The 14,724-nt window shown below is 34.8% G+C and overlaps 1 protein-coding gene across 1 annotated transcript; it reads right to left on the reverse strand.

The window, feature by feature from the left end:
* Positions 1–1,944: 1,944 nt before the first annotated feature.
* Positions 1,945–6,839, reverse strand: LOC130903697 (uncharacterized). The gene is made up of 7 exons (XM_057815930.1): positions 6,765–6,839; positions 3,338–3,566; positions 3,116–3,274; positions 2,878–3,000; positions 2,601–2,815; positions 2,382–2,544; positions 1,945–2,324 (listed from the first exon to the last, which is right to left on the reverse strand). The coding sequence occupies exons 1-7, from the start codon at positions 6,837–6,839 to the stop codon at positions 2,209–2,211; spliced, it is 1,080 nt and encodes a 359-aa protein (XP_057671913.1). The 3' UTR covers positions 1,945–2,208.
* Between the last annotated feature and the right edge of the window lie 7,885 nt (positions 6,840–14,724).

Genomic DNA, 14,724 nt, shown 5'->3' on the forward strand with positions numbered 1-14,724 from the left:
AAAATGACGTACTTACTTTTGACAAATGACGTATAAGTAGGATCAAAAATATAAAAAAATGCGTTCAAATTAATACCAGTTTATTACAAAATCTTAAAAAACTACATACTATTACACTTATAGAACATAAAAGTTGAAATAAGGAATTACTAATGATGCAATAATGAAAATGACAACCATTCCTGCTTGAAAGGAAAAACAATACATTTCGAAAAAACTTTGCGGCAGTGCAATAACTCGATATACTCTGATAAATTTTGGATGCGATAAACATAGAATTCTTTTGAGTCGACAGGGTATTTGTAAAATGAACGGTAATCCTGAAACCTCCTACCTAATATAAAAACTGCTCCATTATTATCCACTACTATATTTTCTATTTTGAAAACCAGTCCTTCGAAGGTAAGACAAAAACAATTTGCTTCTGAATATGATGCAATAGAAAAAATAAAATCTTTATAATGAAGCTTTTTATACTGCTTGCAAGAGAAATTTGGCGTTGGTCCTAAGAAATGGGACAATTCACATTTACAGAAGTGTTCATCATCAGGTGAAGTAGAGTCATGTTTTTCGTACACTGTCATTTCAATTTCTTTTAAGCGTCTATTAATCTGTTGTAACGGTTTATTCGGAGACTGAACTAACGATTTTAAATGGTGGAGATAATTTTCAAATGGAAATGCTGACGAATTGTCTAGTGGCCCGAAATTTTCAACGTCATCTGCCAAATGTAATAAGGAATGTACATTGTAAACTAAGAACTCTAATCCGTAGATCTTTTCACTGTGCGTTACGAATAAATGCAAAAGTTGGCGCGCAAATGGAACTCCGAATTTTTCAATATGGCGTTTAGAAATAAGTATCATAATTGAACAATGAAATAGCAAAAAATGCTCATATATTGCCAAATCGACATTCCCATACAAAGCAACTGGCCCAATATACAGTAAAAATGTTCGAAATTCCGTTGCTTTCCAATCTGCCAACTGAGACAAACTGCGCCCTTTCCGATTGAATTCTACTGGAATACATTTACTGAGAAAAACAATTTTTTCAGATACATTTTGAAATGCAGTAGAGCTCATTTTGGCTCGGCTTGCGCGTCCTGTCCAAATACGCAAAAGTTTTTTCATTACACCTAGACAAACTAGGTGCATATAGTCTAAAGAAAAGACATAGATCAAATCTATAGGAAGAGCTATTAGAGGGGATTCTCCATGATGATGAGATACATCAATTTTAGTCCGAAAAGATTCGTTGTCTCTCTTGTTAAAAGGTAAATTTTTGAAAATGACACGTCCCAGGTGTTCTCCAGAGTTGTCGCACCTTTCACAGGAACTATACCCTGAATGGGTCTTCACACATTTCAGATATGCGCGCGCAGGAGCATCGCAAACAAAGCTGTGAACTTTTACTTCATGGATATTATTATTAATTTCAATGCCCGTGGTAAGTAAGTTCGATAACTCAATTAAAAAATCTTCTAAAAACGCTGACAATAAATTTGGTTTGCCACTTCCTAAAAAAGAACCAACAACAAACGGCTCACTCTTAAAATTTTTTACAAGTGCTAAAATGGGCCAGAGATCATGTTTCTGACCATTTCTATAAATGGGCAGTCCATCTACATTAAATGAAATGTTGATAATGCTGTACTGAGAAATATTAGGCACTGACAATAACTTTAATTTTAAAGCGTTAACAAGTCCAAAATGACAATATTCGCCATTTAACAACGATTTTGTTTTCGTTTCTCTGGGCGTTTTCAGCAGCATTCGACTGTCTAACGGTAACTCATTATGGTATGGATGCAAGATATGCAAGAGATGAGTAACTACTGTACGTCGAACGTACCTTGAAGCTGCCCAGTTTGACAATTTCGAATGCAAATCGCTAGGCGGCGGTTCATTAGAAAATAAATCGTTAGGGGGCACGTTACTGGAATAGGAAGTCAAATGGTTGTATAACGTCGCATCATTGAAGAGCAAATTTTCATTAGGCGAGTTTACATTAAAATCTAAATCTCTTGAGGAACAGGTGTCATTTTCACTTTCACACATTGAATCAGCAAAAAAAATGGAATTTGATGATTCATTGGAATCATTATTAACTATTAAAGATGTATTATAACAATTCTGACTCACAGGTGCTAAATTTGCTTCTGCCACCCTTCTGTAGAGTTGTCTTTGACTAACAACACTTTTTTTCTTACGGGTTGCCATGCTGCTGCTTTTTCAATTTCTCTGGTGCATGTTTCAACCACACCTTGATGGTATCTTCTATTTCTTTCTGACTGACTAGAGGGGAGCTTTTTCTTACAGCACCTAAAAATGTTGTTTCATATTAATAATAAGTATGCACCTACAAGTGAAAACACTTACCAATAATCACATCCTTTACGTTTAAGTTTTTAAAAGCCTTTTTCTCACCTCGTTTGCCACAAAAATTCCAATTAGTTGCAAGAGAATAGGTGAACAAAAAATTTAAAATGCGGTTTGTATGTCCAGTAAAATCTCTCCGTCCAAAAGTCGATAGATATGCCGACTGGAATCACATAATTTAAATTGTAAAATACATATTAAGTGGTACAGAACACCCACCAAAGCCAGGCAATTATTTTTTTCACTCAGGTATGTTTCCAATTTGGTAATATCCTCTTGAGAATTCAAAGGAAACTGTACGCCTATATCATCTGGTAAATCTGTATTACTGGCGTGATTGCCACTGCGATCTTGTTTTCGGATCCACTGCAAAATTTGATTGTTCTGTTCTCTAATGGTCTTCAATAAAGTGATTACATCATCTTGAGTGTTTGCTGGCATGGACAAAATATACCTTAGTACCAAAACAGTTTTTACATTATTTTTTGGTTTTTACCTCCATTACTTTCCACTACAGCTCTGATGTTGCTCTGTACATCAGTTGCTTTACTAGTTGACGGATTATATGGTGACGAGTTCGAAACAGCAGCCTGGCAAAATGACTGATTTGACGCAGAACCTGTAAAATAGAGAATTAACAAATTCTCCTAGGAAATAATGGACATAAATAATAACTCACAGTTTAAAGTATACATTTTAAACAATTCATGCAAATGGACAATTATATTTTTTACCTCTAATAATTTGTCCTGAAGATTTAGTCAATTGAGTATCTTTTGCTGAATGTTGAGGTGGCAAATAATAAAGTTGATTTGTAGAATCACTATCCTCAAACGACCTTTGCGATTGTCCAGCTGAAGCTAATGGAAAAGTTTGAATTGGGCCAGAATAATCTAAAACAGTAGACAGTTAAAAATTTATATGTGCCAGATATCTTTAAGTATAAATCTCATTACCAGATAATATGTTTGTAATAGACTTCCGTATTATTGGTTTTGGTCTAGGTAGGGGTTTCTTGTTTTTTGGAAAATCATCTTCTGATGATGACAGCACTTCTTCCTGCTCATCATCAGTGGAAAATTTCTTTGGACGTATTTTCCTTCGATGTGAAAGCCAAACAACTTTTTGCTGCCGTCCGCCATTACGCGCACACGCGTTCACACCAGCAGTCCAGCACGCATGCGCCTGCACGTCTCATATCGTATCGTGGCATTTCGATTAAAAACGCGCCAAAATTAAATCTTGGTCGACAGCCTCGACAGGAATCGATGCTAAAAATAATTGTTTCCTACTAATAAAATAGTTAAATAATTGTTAATTACAACATTCTCACTTCATCTTTAAATTCAAATTGCATTTCCACTTAAAACGTCAGTTTAGTATTTTCATTGCTAATTAATGAATTTATATTTATATCCAAATTTTAGGTAAACAACAATTTAAAATGTACAATTTTTTATAAAGCACGTATAGGGCTTAGTTTTTGTAATAAACTTTCGTTCTAATTTTTTTATAGTTGATTAAAAAGCACTTAAAACGACCGAAAACAAACGTACGAAAGACGTCTCTAGACGACGTCAAAATGACATCTGAAATGTCACGTCATATGGACGTCGCTTATTGGTCTACGACGTCGCCGACTAATAATGTCCAATAATTGACGTCATTATAACGACACTGTGCTGCTTGGGTCAATTTAGTATTAGTGCCGTGCGTATTATATACTTCTGGAACAAATCGATTGATAGCGGCTGTATTAATTGATTCACTTTACATTCAATAAGTATGATCAGGTTAACCTAATTATGAACTGGCAGTTCGGAAAGTAATCCAAATCCCCTTCACTATCGTTTGGTATCTGAACGAATTAATCGGTGACATCTGAATTTTATGAATTAATAGATAATCACCAATAATGTTTCAACTTTTTTACAAACGAACAAATATTCTCGAATATTAATTTAATGCAAATTTGAAAAAATCAGCAACCGTTTACATTGCGGTTAACTTGCTACTCTGTTCATTAGAATCTCCAGAATTGAATATGTTTTCACGAATTTACAAGTCAAAGACATTAACATACTTATTAATAATTTATTTTAATAAATTACGCAGATCATCGCCCTACGGGCAGACAGTCACAAGGATTCTACTTTTACTTTTAAGGAGCGTTAATTTCAAATTCTAACCTACCATATTTCAATATGTAGATAAAATATATGTATTAAGTGAAATGTACACTAATATGAAATGATTCCTTTATGAATTCATTGTACAATCATATTCAAAATTATAGCACAAATAATTATTTTCATTTGACTTTAATTAAGTCAGAATTTCTATAACTTGATGATATTCATACTGAAGACCGTAAAATACTTGGACGAATAAATAAAAAGAATGGACCTAGCATGTTTGAATAAAATTGAAGCCAACTTACAGTTGACCTCACTATTGTCAAATTTCACAGTTAATATTTATTATCTGAATGCATTGTACGTTTCACAAATAATTATTATTATTAAAAATCAATAAGAATCTAGCTTAGTCCTCACTAAGTTTGGTGAATGGGAAATATTTTCCACAATTGATATCAACAAAAATGTTTTCATGACCAAGAAAATAATTTTGCTCAAAAAGTTTGAGAAAAAATATAAGCTTGGCAACATCGCTATATATCTGTTTTCGTTTGCGGTAAAATGGCTGCTTTTGTTTACTAAAAGTTGAGAAAGAATTTTGAACAGATTTGTTGAAGTGAAATATATTTGAGTGTTTAGATATTGATAGTAACAAATTAGTGCTAAGACAATGGGTAAATCTTGTTATGTTTGTAAAAATGTGAATTATTTAAATCCTAACCTTTCATTCCATAGGTGAGTATCAGTGGCGTAACTCAACCTTATTTGTTAATAAATCGATTAACTTCTTAAAATATAAAATTGTGGATTTCGTACGAATGTAGAGCAAAGACAAAAGTGGCTAGCTGTATTGAAAATACAGGAAAAAGATTTACCCAAAGAAGCTTATATTTGCTGCTCTCATTTCAAAGCCGACGATTTTTAATGGAAAGTAAATCCTGGAAAGATTTTTTTTAAAAAGAATGTAATACCTTTACCATACTTTCAATCAGATAGCAGTACAGATGATGAGGTATCTTCCAGTAATAGGTATTAATTTAAGTAATTGATAAGAAAATTATCTTATTTACAAAGAATATTTTTTTCAGGCAAAAAGTTATGTTAAATTTGGATATTAAACCGGGTACTTCTTGGCAGTGTTTTGATTCAACATTTGAAAAATATTTATTGTCTATTTGAAAAATGTTGTTAATTCATATTGCGTATATCAATGTCCAAAAAATTTTAAATATTTGCCAACTTATAAATTTTCACAAGACCACTTGGAACTGTTTTTTGGTGCTATTAGAAGTAGAGGTGGATTCAACAATAATTCTACTGCACGTCAATTTGAAAATACCTTTAAGAGACTTCTAATTCACCAAAAAGTAAAAGCAGGAGATTCAGGGAATATTATTAGATTGGATTCTATTTGCATATTGCATTGTAGTAGCCAAGGACCTAGTAAGACTGATAATATTCAAAAAGATGCAGAATTTGAAAACCAATTGAGGCAAAATATTGAAGAATATCAGTATTTTAACACGGAATCAGGATTTTGACCGATTATGTTTTAGATGTAGTTAGTTATATTGCAGGATTTGTTGTAAAATCTTTAAGACAAATTATTAATTACAAATACTGCTTATCTCTGCTAGAATCAGAGAAACCTTTATCTACATTGCAAATGCAAAAAGAATTTCTCCATTTAACAAATGCTTCATATTTAGTAATTAAGGTATGTCAGTGTGCAGTGAAATATTTTGAAATATAAAGAATTTGGATTTGATTTTAGTTTCGGAAACAGTAGCTAACTTGCCTAGTGCCATTTTAAATGAATTTAATGATCAGCTATATAATGAAGATCCCATAGAAAATCACGGCATTAAATTGATTAAACTTATCTTAAAAAAGTACTTTAAGGTGCGAATTCATCACTAAACGAATAAAAAAATTGAAAAAATTCCACGAAAACTAAACAACTGTTCTCTTCAAAAACCAGTAACGTTTTTTAAATTTGTATTTCAATTTTGTTCATAGTTATTCCATATTACAATGGCCTACAAATATTTGTTACTTTTAATTTTAAATTGAACTATTGTCAGACATTCAATATTATCCATTTGCCATGAGAAAATCGATTTTGTTAGTTTTATATACTTCTGGTTAGCATTCATAATTTACGTCTACATTTAATCTAGGATATTATTTTTAAAACTACCTTGAAACATATATTTTGAAATATTTAATTTTCTTTGAAACTAACTATATTGCAATATAAACAAACTGAGCCTAAGTTGGCTTCATCCATGATGTACAAGGGTTCTTCCCAAGGGCTCATTTTAGACTCGGTCTGCGCATCTCTTTGGAAGCGAATTCTAATTGGCTGCTTCCCAGCTGATGCGCAATAGCACACCTTGTAGTCTTTACATCATGTAGTCAATTCAAATGATTCAAATTGGCGCGTCGTTTTGGGAGCGAATTCTCATTGGCTGCTTCCCAGCTGGTGCGCAATAGCACACCTTGTAGTCTTTACATCATGTAGTCAATTCAAATGATTCAAATTGGCGCGTCGTTTTGGGAGCGAATTCTCATTGGCTGCTTCCCAGCTGGTGCGCAATAGCACACCTTGTAGTCTTTACATCATGTAGTCAATTCAAATGATTCAAATTGGTGCGTCGTTTTGGGAGCGAATTCTAATTGGCTGCTTCCCAGCTGGTGCGCAATAGCACACCTTGTAGTCTTTACATCATGTAGTCAATTCAAATGATTCAAATTGGCGCGTCGTTTTGGGAGCGAATTCTAATTGGCTGCTTCCCAGCTGGTGCGCAATAGCACACCTTGTAGTCTTTACATCATGTAGTCAATTCAAATGATTCAAATTGGCGCGTCGTTTTGGGAGCGAATTCTAATTGGCTGCTTCCCAGCTGGTGCGCAATAGCACACCTTGTAGTCTTTACATCATGTAGTCAATTCAAATGATTCAAATTGGCGCGTCGTTTTGGGAGCGAATTCTCATTGGCTGCTTCTCAGCTGGTGCGCAATAGCACACCTTGTAGTCTTTACATCATGTAGTCAATTCAAATGATTCAAATTGGCGCGTCGTTTTGGGAGCGAATTCTAATTGGCTGCTTCCCAGCTGGTGCGCAATAGCACACCTTGTAGTCTTTACATCATGTAGTCAATTCAAATGATTCAAATTGGCGCGTCGTTTTGGGAGCGAATTCTCATTGGCTGCTTCCCAGCTGGTGCGCAATAGCACACCTTGTAGTCTTTACATCATGTAGTCAATTCAAATGATTCAAATTGGTGCGTCGTTTTGGGAGCGAATTCTAATTGGCTGCTTCCCAGCTGGTGCGCAATAGCACACCTTGTAGTCTTTACATCATGTAGTCAATTCAAATGATTCAAATTGGCGCGTCGTTTTGGGAGCGAATTCTCATTGGCTGCTTCCCAGCTGGTGCGCAATAGCACACCTTGTAGTCTTTACATCATGTAGTCAATTCAAATGATTCAAATTGGTGCGTCGTTTTGGGAGCGAATTCTAATTGGCTGCTTCCCAGCTGGTGCGCAATAGCACACCTTGTAGTCTTTACATCATGTAGTCAATTCAAATGATTCAAATTGGCGCGTCGTTTTGGGAGCGAATTCTCATTGGCTGCTTCCCAGCTGGTGCGCAATAGCACACCTTGTAGTCTTTACATCATGTAGTCAATTCAAATGATTCAAATTGGCGCGTCGTTTTGGGAGCGAATTCTAATTGGCTGCTTCCCAGCTGGTGCGCAATAGCACACCTTGTAGTCTTTACATCATGTAGTCAATTCAAATGATTCAAATTGGCGCGTCGTTTTGGGAGCGAATTCTCATTGGCTGCTTCCCAGCTGGTGCGCAATAGCACACCTTGTAGTCTTTACATCATGTAGTCAATTCAAATGATTCAAATTGGTGCGTCGTTTTGGGAGCGAATTCTAATTGGCTGCTTCCCAGCTGGTGCGCAATAGCACACCTTGTAGTCTTTACATCATGTAGTCAATTCAAATGATTCAAATTGGCGCGTCGTTTTGGGAGCGAATTCTCATTGGCTGCTTCCCAGCTGGTGCGCAATAGCACACCTTGTAGTCTTTACATCATGTAGTCAATTCAAATGATTCAAATTGGCGCGTCGTTTTGGGAGCGAATTCTAATTGGCTGCTTCCCAGCTGGTGCGCAATAGCACACCTTGTAGTCTTTACATCATGTAGTCAATTCAAATGATTCAAATTGGCGCGTCGTTTTGGGAGCGAATTCTCATTGGCTGCTTCCCAGCTGGTGCGCAATAGCACACCTTGTAGTCTTTACATCATGTAGTCAATTCAAATGATTCAAATTGGTGCGTCGTTTTGGGAGCGAATTCTAATTGGCTGCTTCCCAGCTGGTGCGCAATAGCACACCTTGTAGTCTTTACATCATGTAGTCAATTCAAATGATTCAAATTGGTGCGTCGTTTTGGGAGCGAATTCTAATTGGCTGCTTCCCAGCTGGTGCGCAATAGCACACCTTGTAGTCTTTACATCATGTAGTCAATTCAAATGATTCAAATTGGCGCGTCGTTTTGGGAGCGAATTCTCATTGGCTGCTTCCCAGCTGGTGCGCAATAGCACACCTTGTAGTCTTTACATCATGTAGTCAATTCAAATGATTCAAATTGGCGCGTCGTTTTGGGAGCGAATTCTAATTGGCTGCTTCCCAGCTGGTGCGCAATAGCACACCTTGTAGTCTTTACATCATGGCTTCATCGTTCTCCGCTTTATGTGTGTTATGATGATAGGTCCATCTTTTATTATTCGTCCATAGTAAAATGCACATCACTAATAACAAAGACAGCAACGCATCAAGACTTTCTGTTCGAATTGATTCTTTGTGACGGGTTCTGGTAATTGTCATTTGTCTAACTACTGTTTTCCATGCTCTGTTTGTTTGGATAAATCAATTTTTCATCACAAGTAACAGTTATTTCTTTTCAAGTATTGAACTGAACTGACAAAGCGCAGTTCAACATGAACAAACTTACATAGAATGTCCCAAACGAAATAAAAAAAAACTAATAAAACGATCATATTTCGGCAGGGCAAGGAGCTGTTTACACACCTTCACTAGCACTATTCGACACCTCATTATTTAAACGATCTCATATTAGACTGGTTTTCTACTGTTTCCCTTGTAATTTCAATGTCTCACGCAGTTTGAAGATCTGAGCAGAAACGGTCTTCAAGCATGAAATCTCCCCTATTAAAACGATTAAACCAACGCTGTGCTGTTCGCTCATTGAATGTATCTCTTCCCCTTCAGTTTCACATATTTCCGTGGTTGCCACGGCTGTTTTAAACTTTATTCAACAACGATAGAATGCTTCAAAGAAGCAATTGCAGTCTTATAACAAGTTACGTCATGTTTGAATCGAGGCGTATTAATTGTGACATTATATGAAAACCAATATTACTTATGAGAAACCCTCTGAAAATTTATGGTTTTGATAAAATAGCTTTCAAAGCTTTCCCTTCTCCCTGGAAATAAGTAATAGAGAACGGTTTGTGTCCGCTAGAACAAAAAACAATTTTTGAAGGGGATAATGACGTACCTACACTTGTTGTAATTAGAATAATTAAATTCTAATTATTGGAAAAGTTAAGTATACATTGCACATGCTCTCAATATAATATTATTTTACTCTTCTCGGGGCGTAAGAATTTTCATATATGAGAGCCGACATTACTTATGAAACACCCCCTGTAATAGTAATCACTTTTTCAAAGAGATTAAAACTTCTGTTCTCATTTCTCTGGTTGCCAGTCTTGGAAAAGCACGTAGTCATGTGAGTGCTGTGGTGTTTTGCATACATTTACCCCAGGGCGGCACTTTTAAATTTTTTAGTCCTTTAAAAAAAGTAAATCGTTGATGCAATAGAGAAAAGCAGAGCAGATTTAGAAATGAGCCAGTCTAAGGGCCAAATCAGACGGTGCGGACTAGACGTGCATCGCGATTATTGAAGAATGGAGTAAGCCAATCAGCACCTTGACGCATACGTCACTAAATTCCGCATCCAGCGCGTAGCCAGAACATGGGCGCCATGAAAGTGTCAAACGTCACCTAGTTCAATTTGTATTTTGATGTTCTGACTACTATTTGTGTATTAAATAATGAGTTCTAAGACAAAAGTACTTTAGAAGTATATGAATTAAATTGAAATCACCTAGAAGTTCATGACGTACATTTCGCAGCGCATTTATCCGCTACATGTGAACATAGTGGGCCAGACAATTGTGTAACAAAAGATGCGTCAAAGTGCGGATTGGCTCTCTCCATTCCGCAATAATCGTGACGTTCGTCCATTCCGCAACGTCTGATTAGGCCCTAATAGCTCAAATCGTTCGAAGAATCGACTTCATCATAAAAACAGAAAGTCATAAATAGAATATTATAAATTTTTATTAAAATCACTTATAAATCACAACTTTAATTTGTTGATAATAAAGTTTGTGAAAAATATCACTTGTAAAAATTCAGTCAAGTCTTGAATACAATTTTTATTTCCGTTTGTATAATATTTTTGCCAGTAACTTTCATTCAATTGTTATTTTTAATTTTTTTAAATTATGTTAATTAACAGCACTAATGATTTATACTTTTTGTGTTTTATTACCACTAACAAATTATTCAGCAAATTGCAAAATTATGTAGAATTTTTCGAGTGGTGCGTTAATTTTGATTAAGAGCTTACATCTATTAAATATTTAATAATAACGACGATATAGGCGCGTCTCGACATTCTCTTTTTTTTACTGATTCACTTATTTATATGGATTGGTAGGTTTTGAATATGACTTTCATCGATGTTCACTGAAATGAAGCGTCTACTTCAGCTCTGGAATATTTGTAAATAAGTAAATCTTTCAATATCAGTATCTGTTTTGTCACTTAAACATTGAATTATTGCGCTTTCATTATAAAATCATCGATTGAAAATATTATACAGCGCTTTCGTCGAAAGTCAAATATTGTATGGCGGATAGAGGGGTTAGGATATGGTCATAACCCTATGAATCAAAAACTGTTTAAACTGACCTTGAAAATAATATTTAGGAGGCTGCAGACAAACCCGGGAGGAATCTTACTCAACCGATCGAGACACGGCAGCGTTTCGGTAGGTAATTACACAAAAGAGAGGATCTACCGTACAAGTACTAAAGCTATTTGTCTTGTAAGCTTCTGAAACCTGGGGAATGACTGTTAGAGAAAGGAAAGTACTTCGGCATATCTATGGTCCAATTCCAAGACCAAGGAGAATGGCGCATCCGTATTAGCGCTGAGATTTATGAGTATGGAGAGCCCAGAGATCAAGAGTGCGAGACTAAGATGGTTTGGTCACGTCGAACGAATGCCGGACGGTTGAGGAGTCAAACTTCCATACCGGCAAAAGTCGGACTACCAGGACAACCACTCATAAGATGTCAAAACGACGTAGAACTAAACCTAAAAGATCCAGGAATCCGAAACTGGTACAGCATCGAGAAGAATGGAGGACAGTTGTCCGCGAGGCCAATTTTCTTCAAGGACCGTAGCGCCAATTGGTAAGGTAAAATAAGTTATAGGTGTAAGACATATTTACTATTTTCAAATTTGTTAATGGTGTTACAAAAATAAATCTTTCTAGTCACAATCTGAATAGAAGACATGTAAGTCACTATAATATTGGACTATCTGCCATTAAACCTAAAAAAATCTTAAAAATCTCATTAAGAAAATTAAAAAACATATTTAATCAACTGTCTTAAGACTATTTTATTCTTATTGTACGAGTATTACATATTGAATGATTTTTTATTGTTATTTTATTTATAAGTTAATAATTGCAATGTAATGTATACTGGTATAATTCCAGCGCGACGTTTCTGTCTTTGAAAAGTTAAGCTGTTCTGGGAGCATGTCTGTTTGATATATACTATCAAACAAGTTTACTCTTGAAAATAAATTGAATGTTTTTTAATAATATTTGTTTGTTTGCAGTGGGCATACTGTCTATTAGTGAGGAAGGTGAAGCTTCTTTCTAATATAAAATAAATGGTTCTTCTGATCTGCGTCAGATCCGTTAGACCTTTATCCATGAAAATTTCTGATACTCTACATTTTCCTCTTCTAGTAATAACATTAATGAGTACTCATTAATCTGTACTCAAGAAATTTGTTCTCTTTATCTTTATCTTGGAACGGTTATCGGAAGCGTTTATAGATATTTTCTGGATAATCTCCGGCTATGCACGCTTCTTGTAACAGTACTTGCTATCAACCAAGTATCGAAAAGATCTTCCTTGAAACGGTTCGCAAACGATGCCTAAGTCGGTTGGAACACATAATCTCTATTGCGCAGAATCGTCACCGTAGGACCAAGAACGGTTTTTTGATGGGTTGGAACGAACTTTATATTGAAACAAATACAGATACATTAGATAAAGCCGGCAATGGAAAAGTATGCATCAATAACTCAATAAGGATCTTTTTTTACACTAAATTAAATAAGTTTTCATCACAACATCGGCTATGAGTAATATCTGACAGTTCTTATCAATTGTTTACTGACAGTTTTTATATTTTAGAAATTAGTGCTTTCCAGTTTATTTTTAGGTCAGAAAATCTCATTTTGTCGAACCGAGCCAGAAAATTATTGTGATAGTTCGGTAAAAGCTTTTACCGGACTCATTTTTATTTACTTTCCGGCCTATCTTTAATCAAAAAATAATCAAATAGTTGGTCTAAGATAGTAGTCAATTGGTTTCCATAGTAACCAAGTTTAGTATTATTTAAAACTATAAAATATCTTGACATACATTGACGTTTTCTTTGAAAACGTGACATTTATTTTAAAATGGATATTCAAAATTATGCATTTGATTGTGAATTAATGGAAGATGAAATTATACCAGATGAAATTGTTAAGGCGGCCACCCAAGCAACGTTTGATTTATTACCTTCAATGTCCCGATATGAACAAACCAAATTTTTCAAAAGTGGTGCCAGAAAAAGAAGGTAATAATTATTTGTGAGGATGTGTTATTGGCGTATTTGTCAGAAAAATCAGAAACGCTGAAATCTTTTTCGTTGTGGAGTTTATATTCGATGCTGAAGGCCATGCTACGTACCAGAAGAAATATCGACATAAGCAAATATTTTAAATTAACAGCGTTGATGAAGAAAAAATCTGTATAGTATAAAGCAAAGAGGTTTAGATTACTTAATAAAGGGGATATCGATAAATTTTTGTAGAAGCTTCAGACGAACAATATCTACTGACCAAAGTGTTGTTGATTATGAGTTATACTGGTGCATGTCGACGGGAAGAAATCACTAAAATATTAATTGACGACATAGAAGACAAACAAACTATGCTTTTGGTTAAAATTTCAAACACGGAAACAAACAAGATCATTTATTATTAATGGGAAAAAAAGCTAAATTTGTATAGGAAGTATACAAGAATAGGAAGCCCAACCAACGTTCCTCATCGACGTCTCTTTATTAATTACAATAAAGGAAAATGTAATAAACAACCTGTAGACATACATACTGTAGGTAATGCTCCCTCCAAAATAGCTACATTTTTGAGTTTACAAACCCAAAGGAATTGATATAGCTAACAAAATTCAAAAAGCAGCGAACTCAAACACAGAAATTGTCTCAGAAATTCATTATAATGTAAGCAATTAAAAAAAACTCACGTCAACGAATAATTTTGAAATATCGTGCTTACAGATAAGTGATGCCAATAATTGTACGTTTAATATAACTATTCAGAAATAATGTTTATATTTGTGAACCAAAAATTAACGATTGTTAAAAAACTTGGTAAATAAAGAGTTGTTATAAAAATGTAAACTGAATAATATGAAGTTTATGGTACAACAATGCCCGTTTTTAAAAAAATATTGTACGTAATACGTTCCCAAAGTGGTCATTGACTCGTCCATTTTCGGGACTTGTTACGTAAACTACTATCAATTGAATCTATTTACAAGTTCCTTTATTTTGAATCTTTTAAGACGACGTACTTCTACGTATTCTTCGGTTACTTTCCTTAAGAGTACGTTAAGGTAGGCAATGATTTTGGCACCGTAAGTCAAACTTTTGTTCTTGTCTTCATCCCTAACCAAAAGCACTTGAAGGTTTCTTTAGATGATAAAATTAGGCGCGTACCA

The sequence above is a fragment of the Diorhabda carinulata genome, chromosome 2 (assembly GCF_026250575.1).
Source record: "Diorhabda carinulata isolate Delta chromosome 2, icDioCari1.1, whole genome shotgun sequence".
In the NCBI taxonomy this organism is placed as follows: domain Eukaryota; kingdom Metazoa; phylum Arthropoda; class Insecta; order Coleoptera; family Chrysomelidae; genus Diorhabda; species Diorhabda carinulata.

Coding starts and splice junctions, on each gene's coding strand:
- LOC130903697 (XM_057815930.1), bottom strand. CDS start 6,839: ATGAGCCCTTGGGAAGAACCCTTGTACATCATGGATGAAGCCAACTTA. Junction 3,567..6,764: donor TTTGTTTATATTGCAATATA/GTTAGTTTCAAA, acceptor TGAGACGTGCAG/GCGCATGCGTGCTGGACTGC. Junction 2,816..2,877: donor TGTAGTGGAAAGTAATGGAG/GTAAAAACCAAA, acceptor TGTCCATGCCAG/CAAACACTCAAGATGATGTA.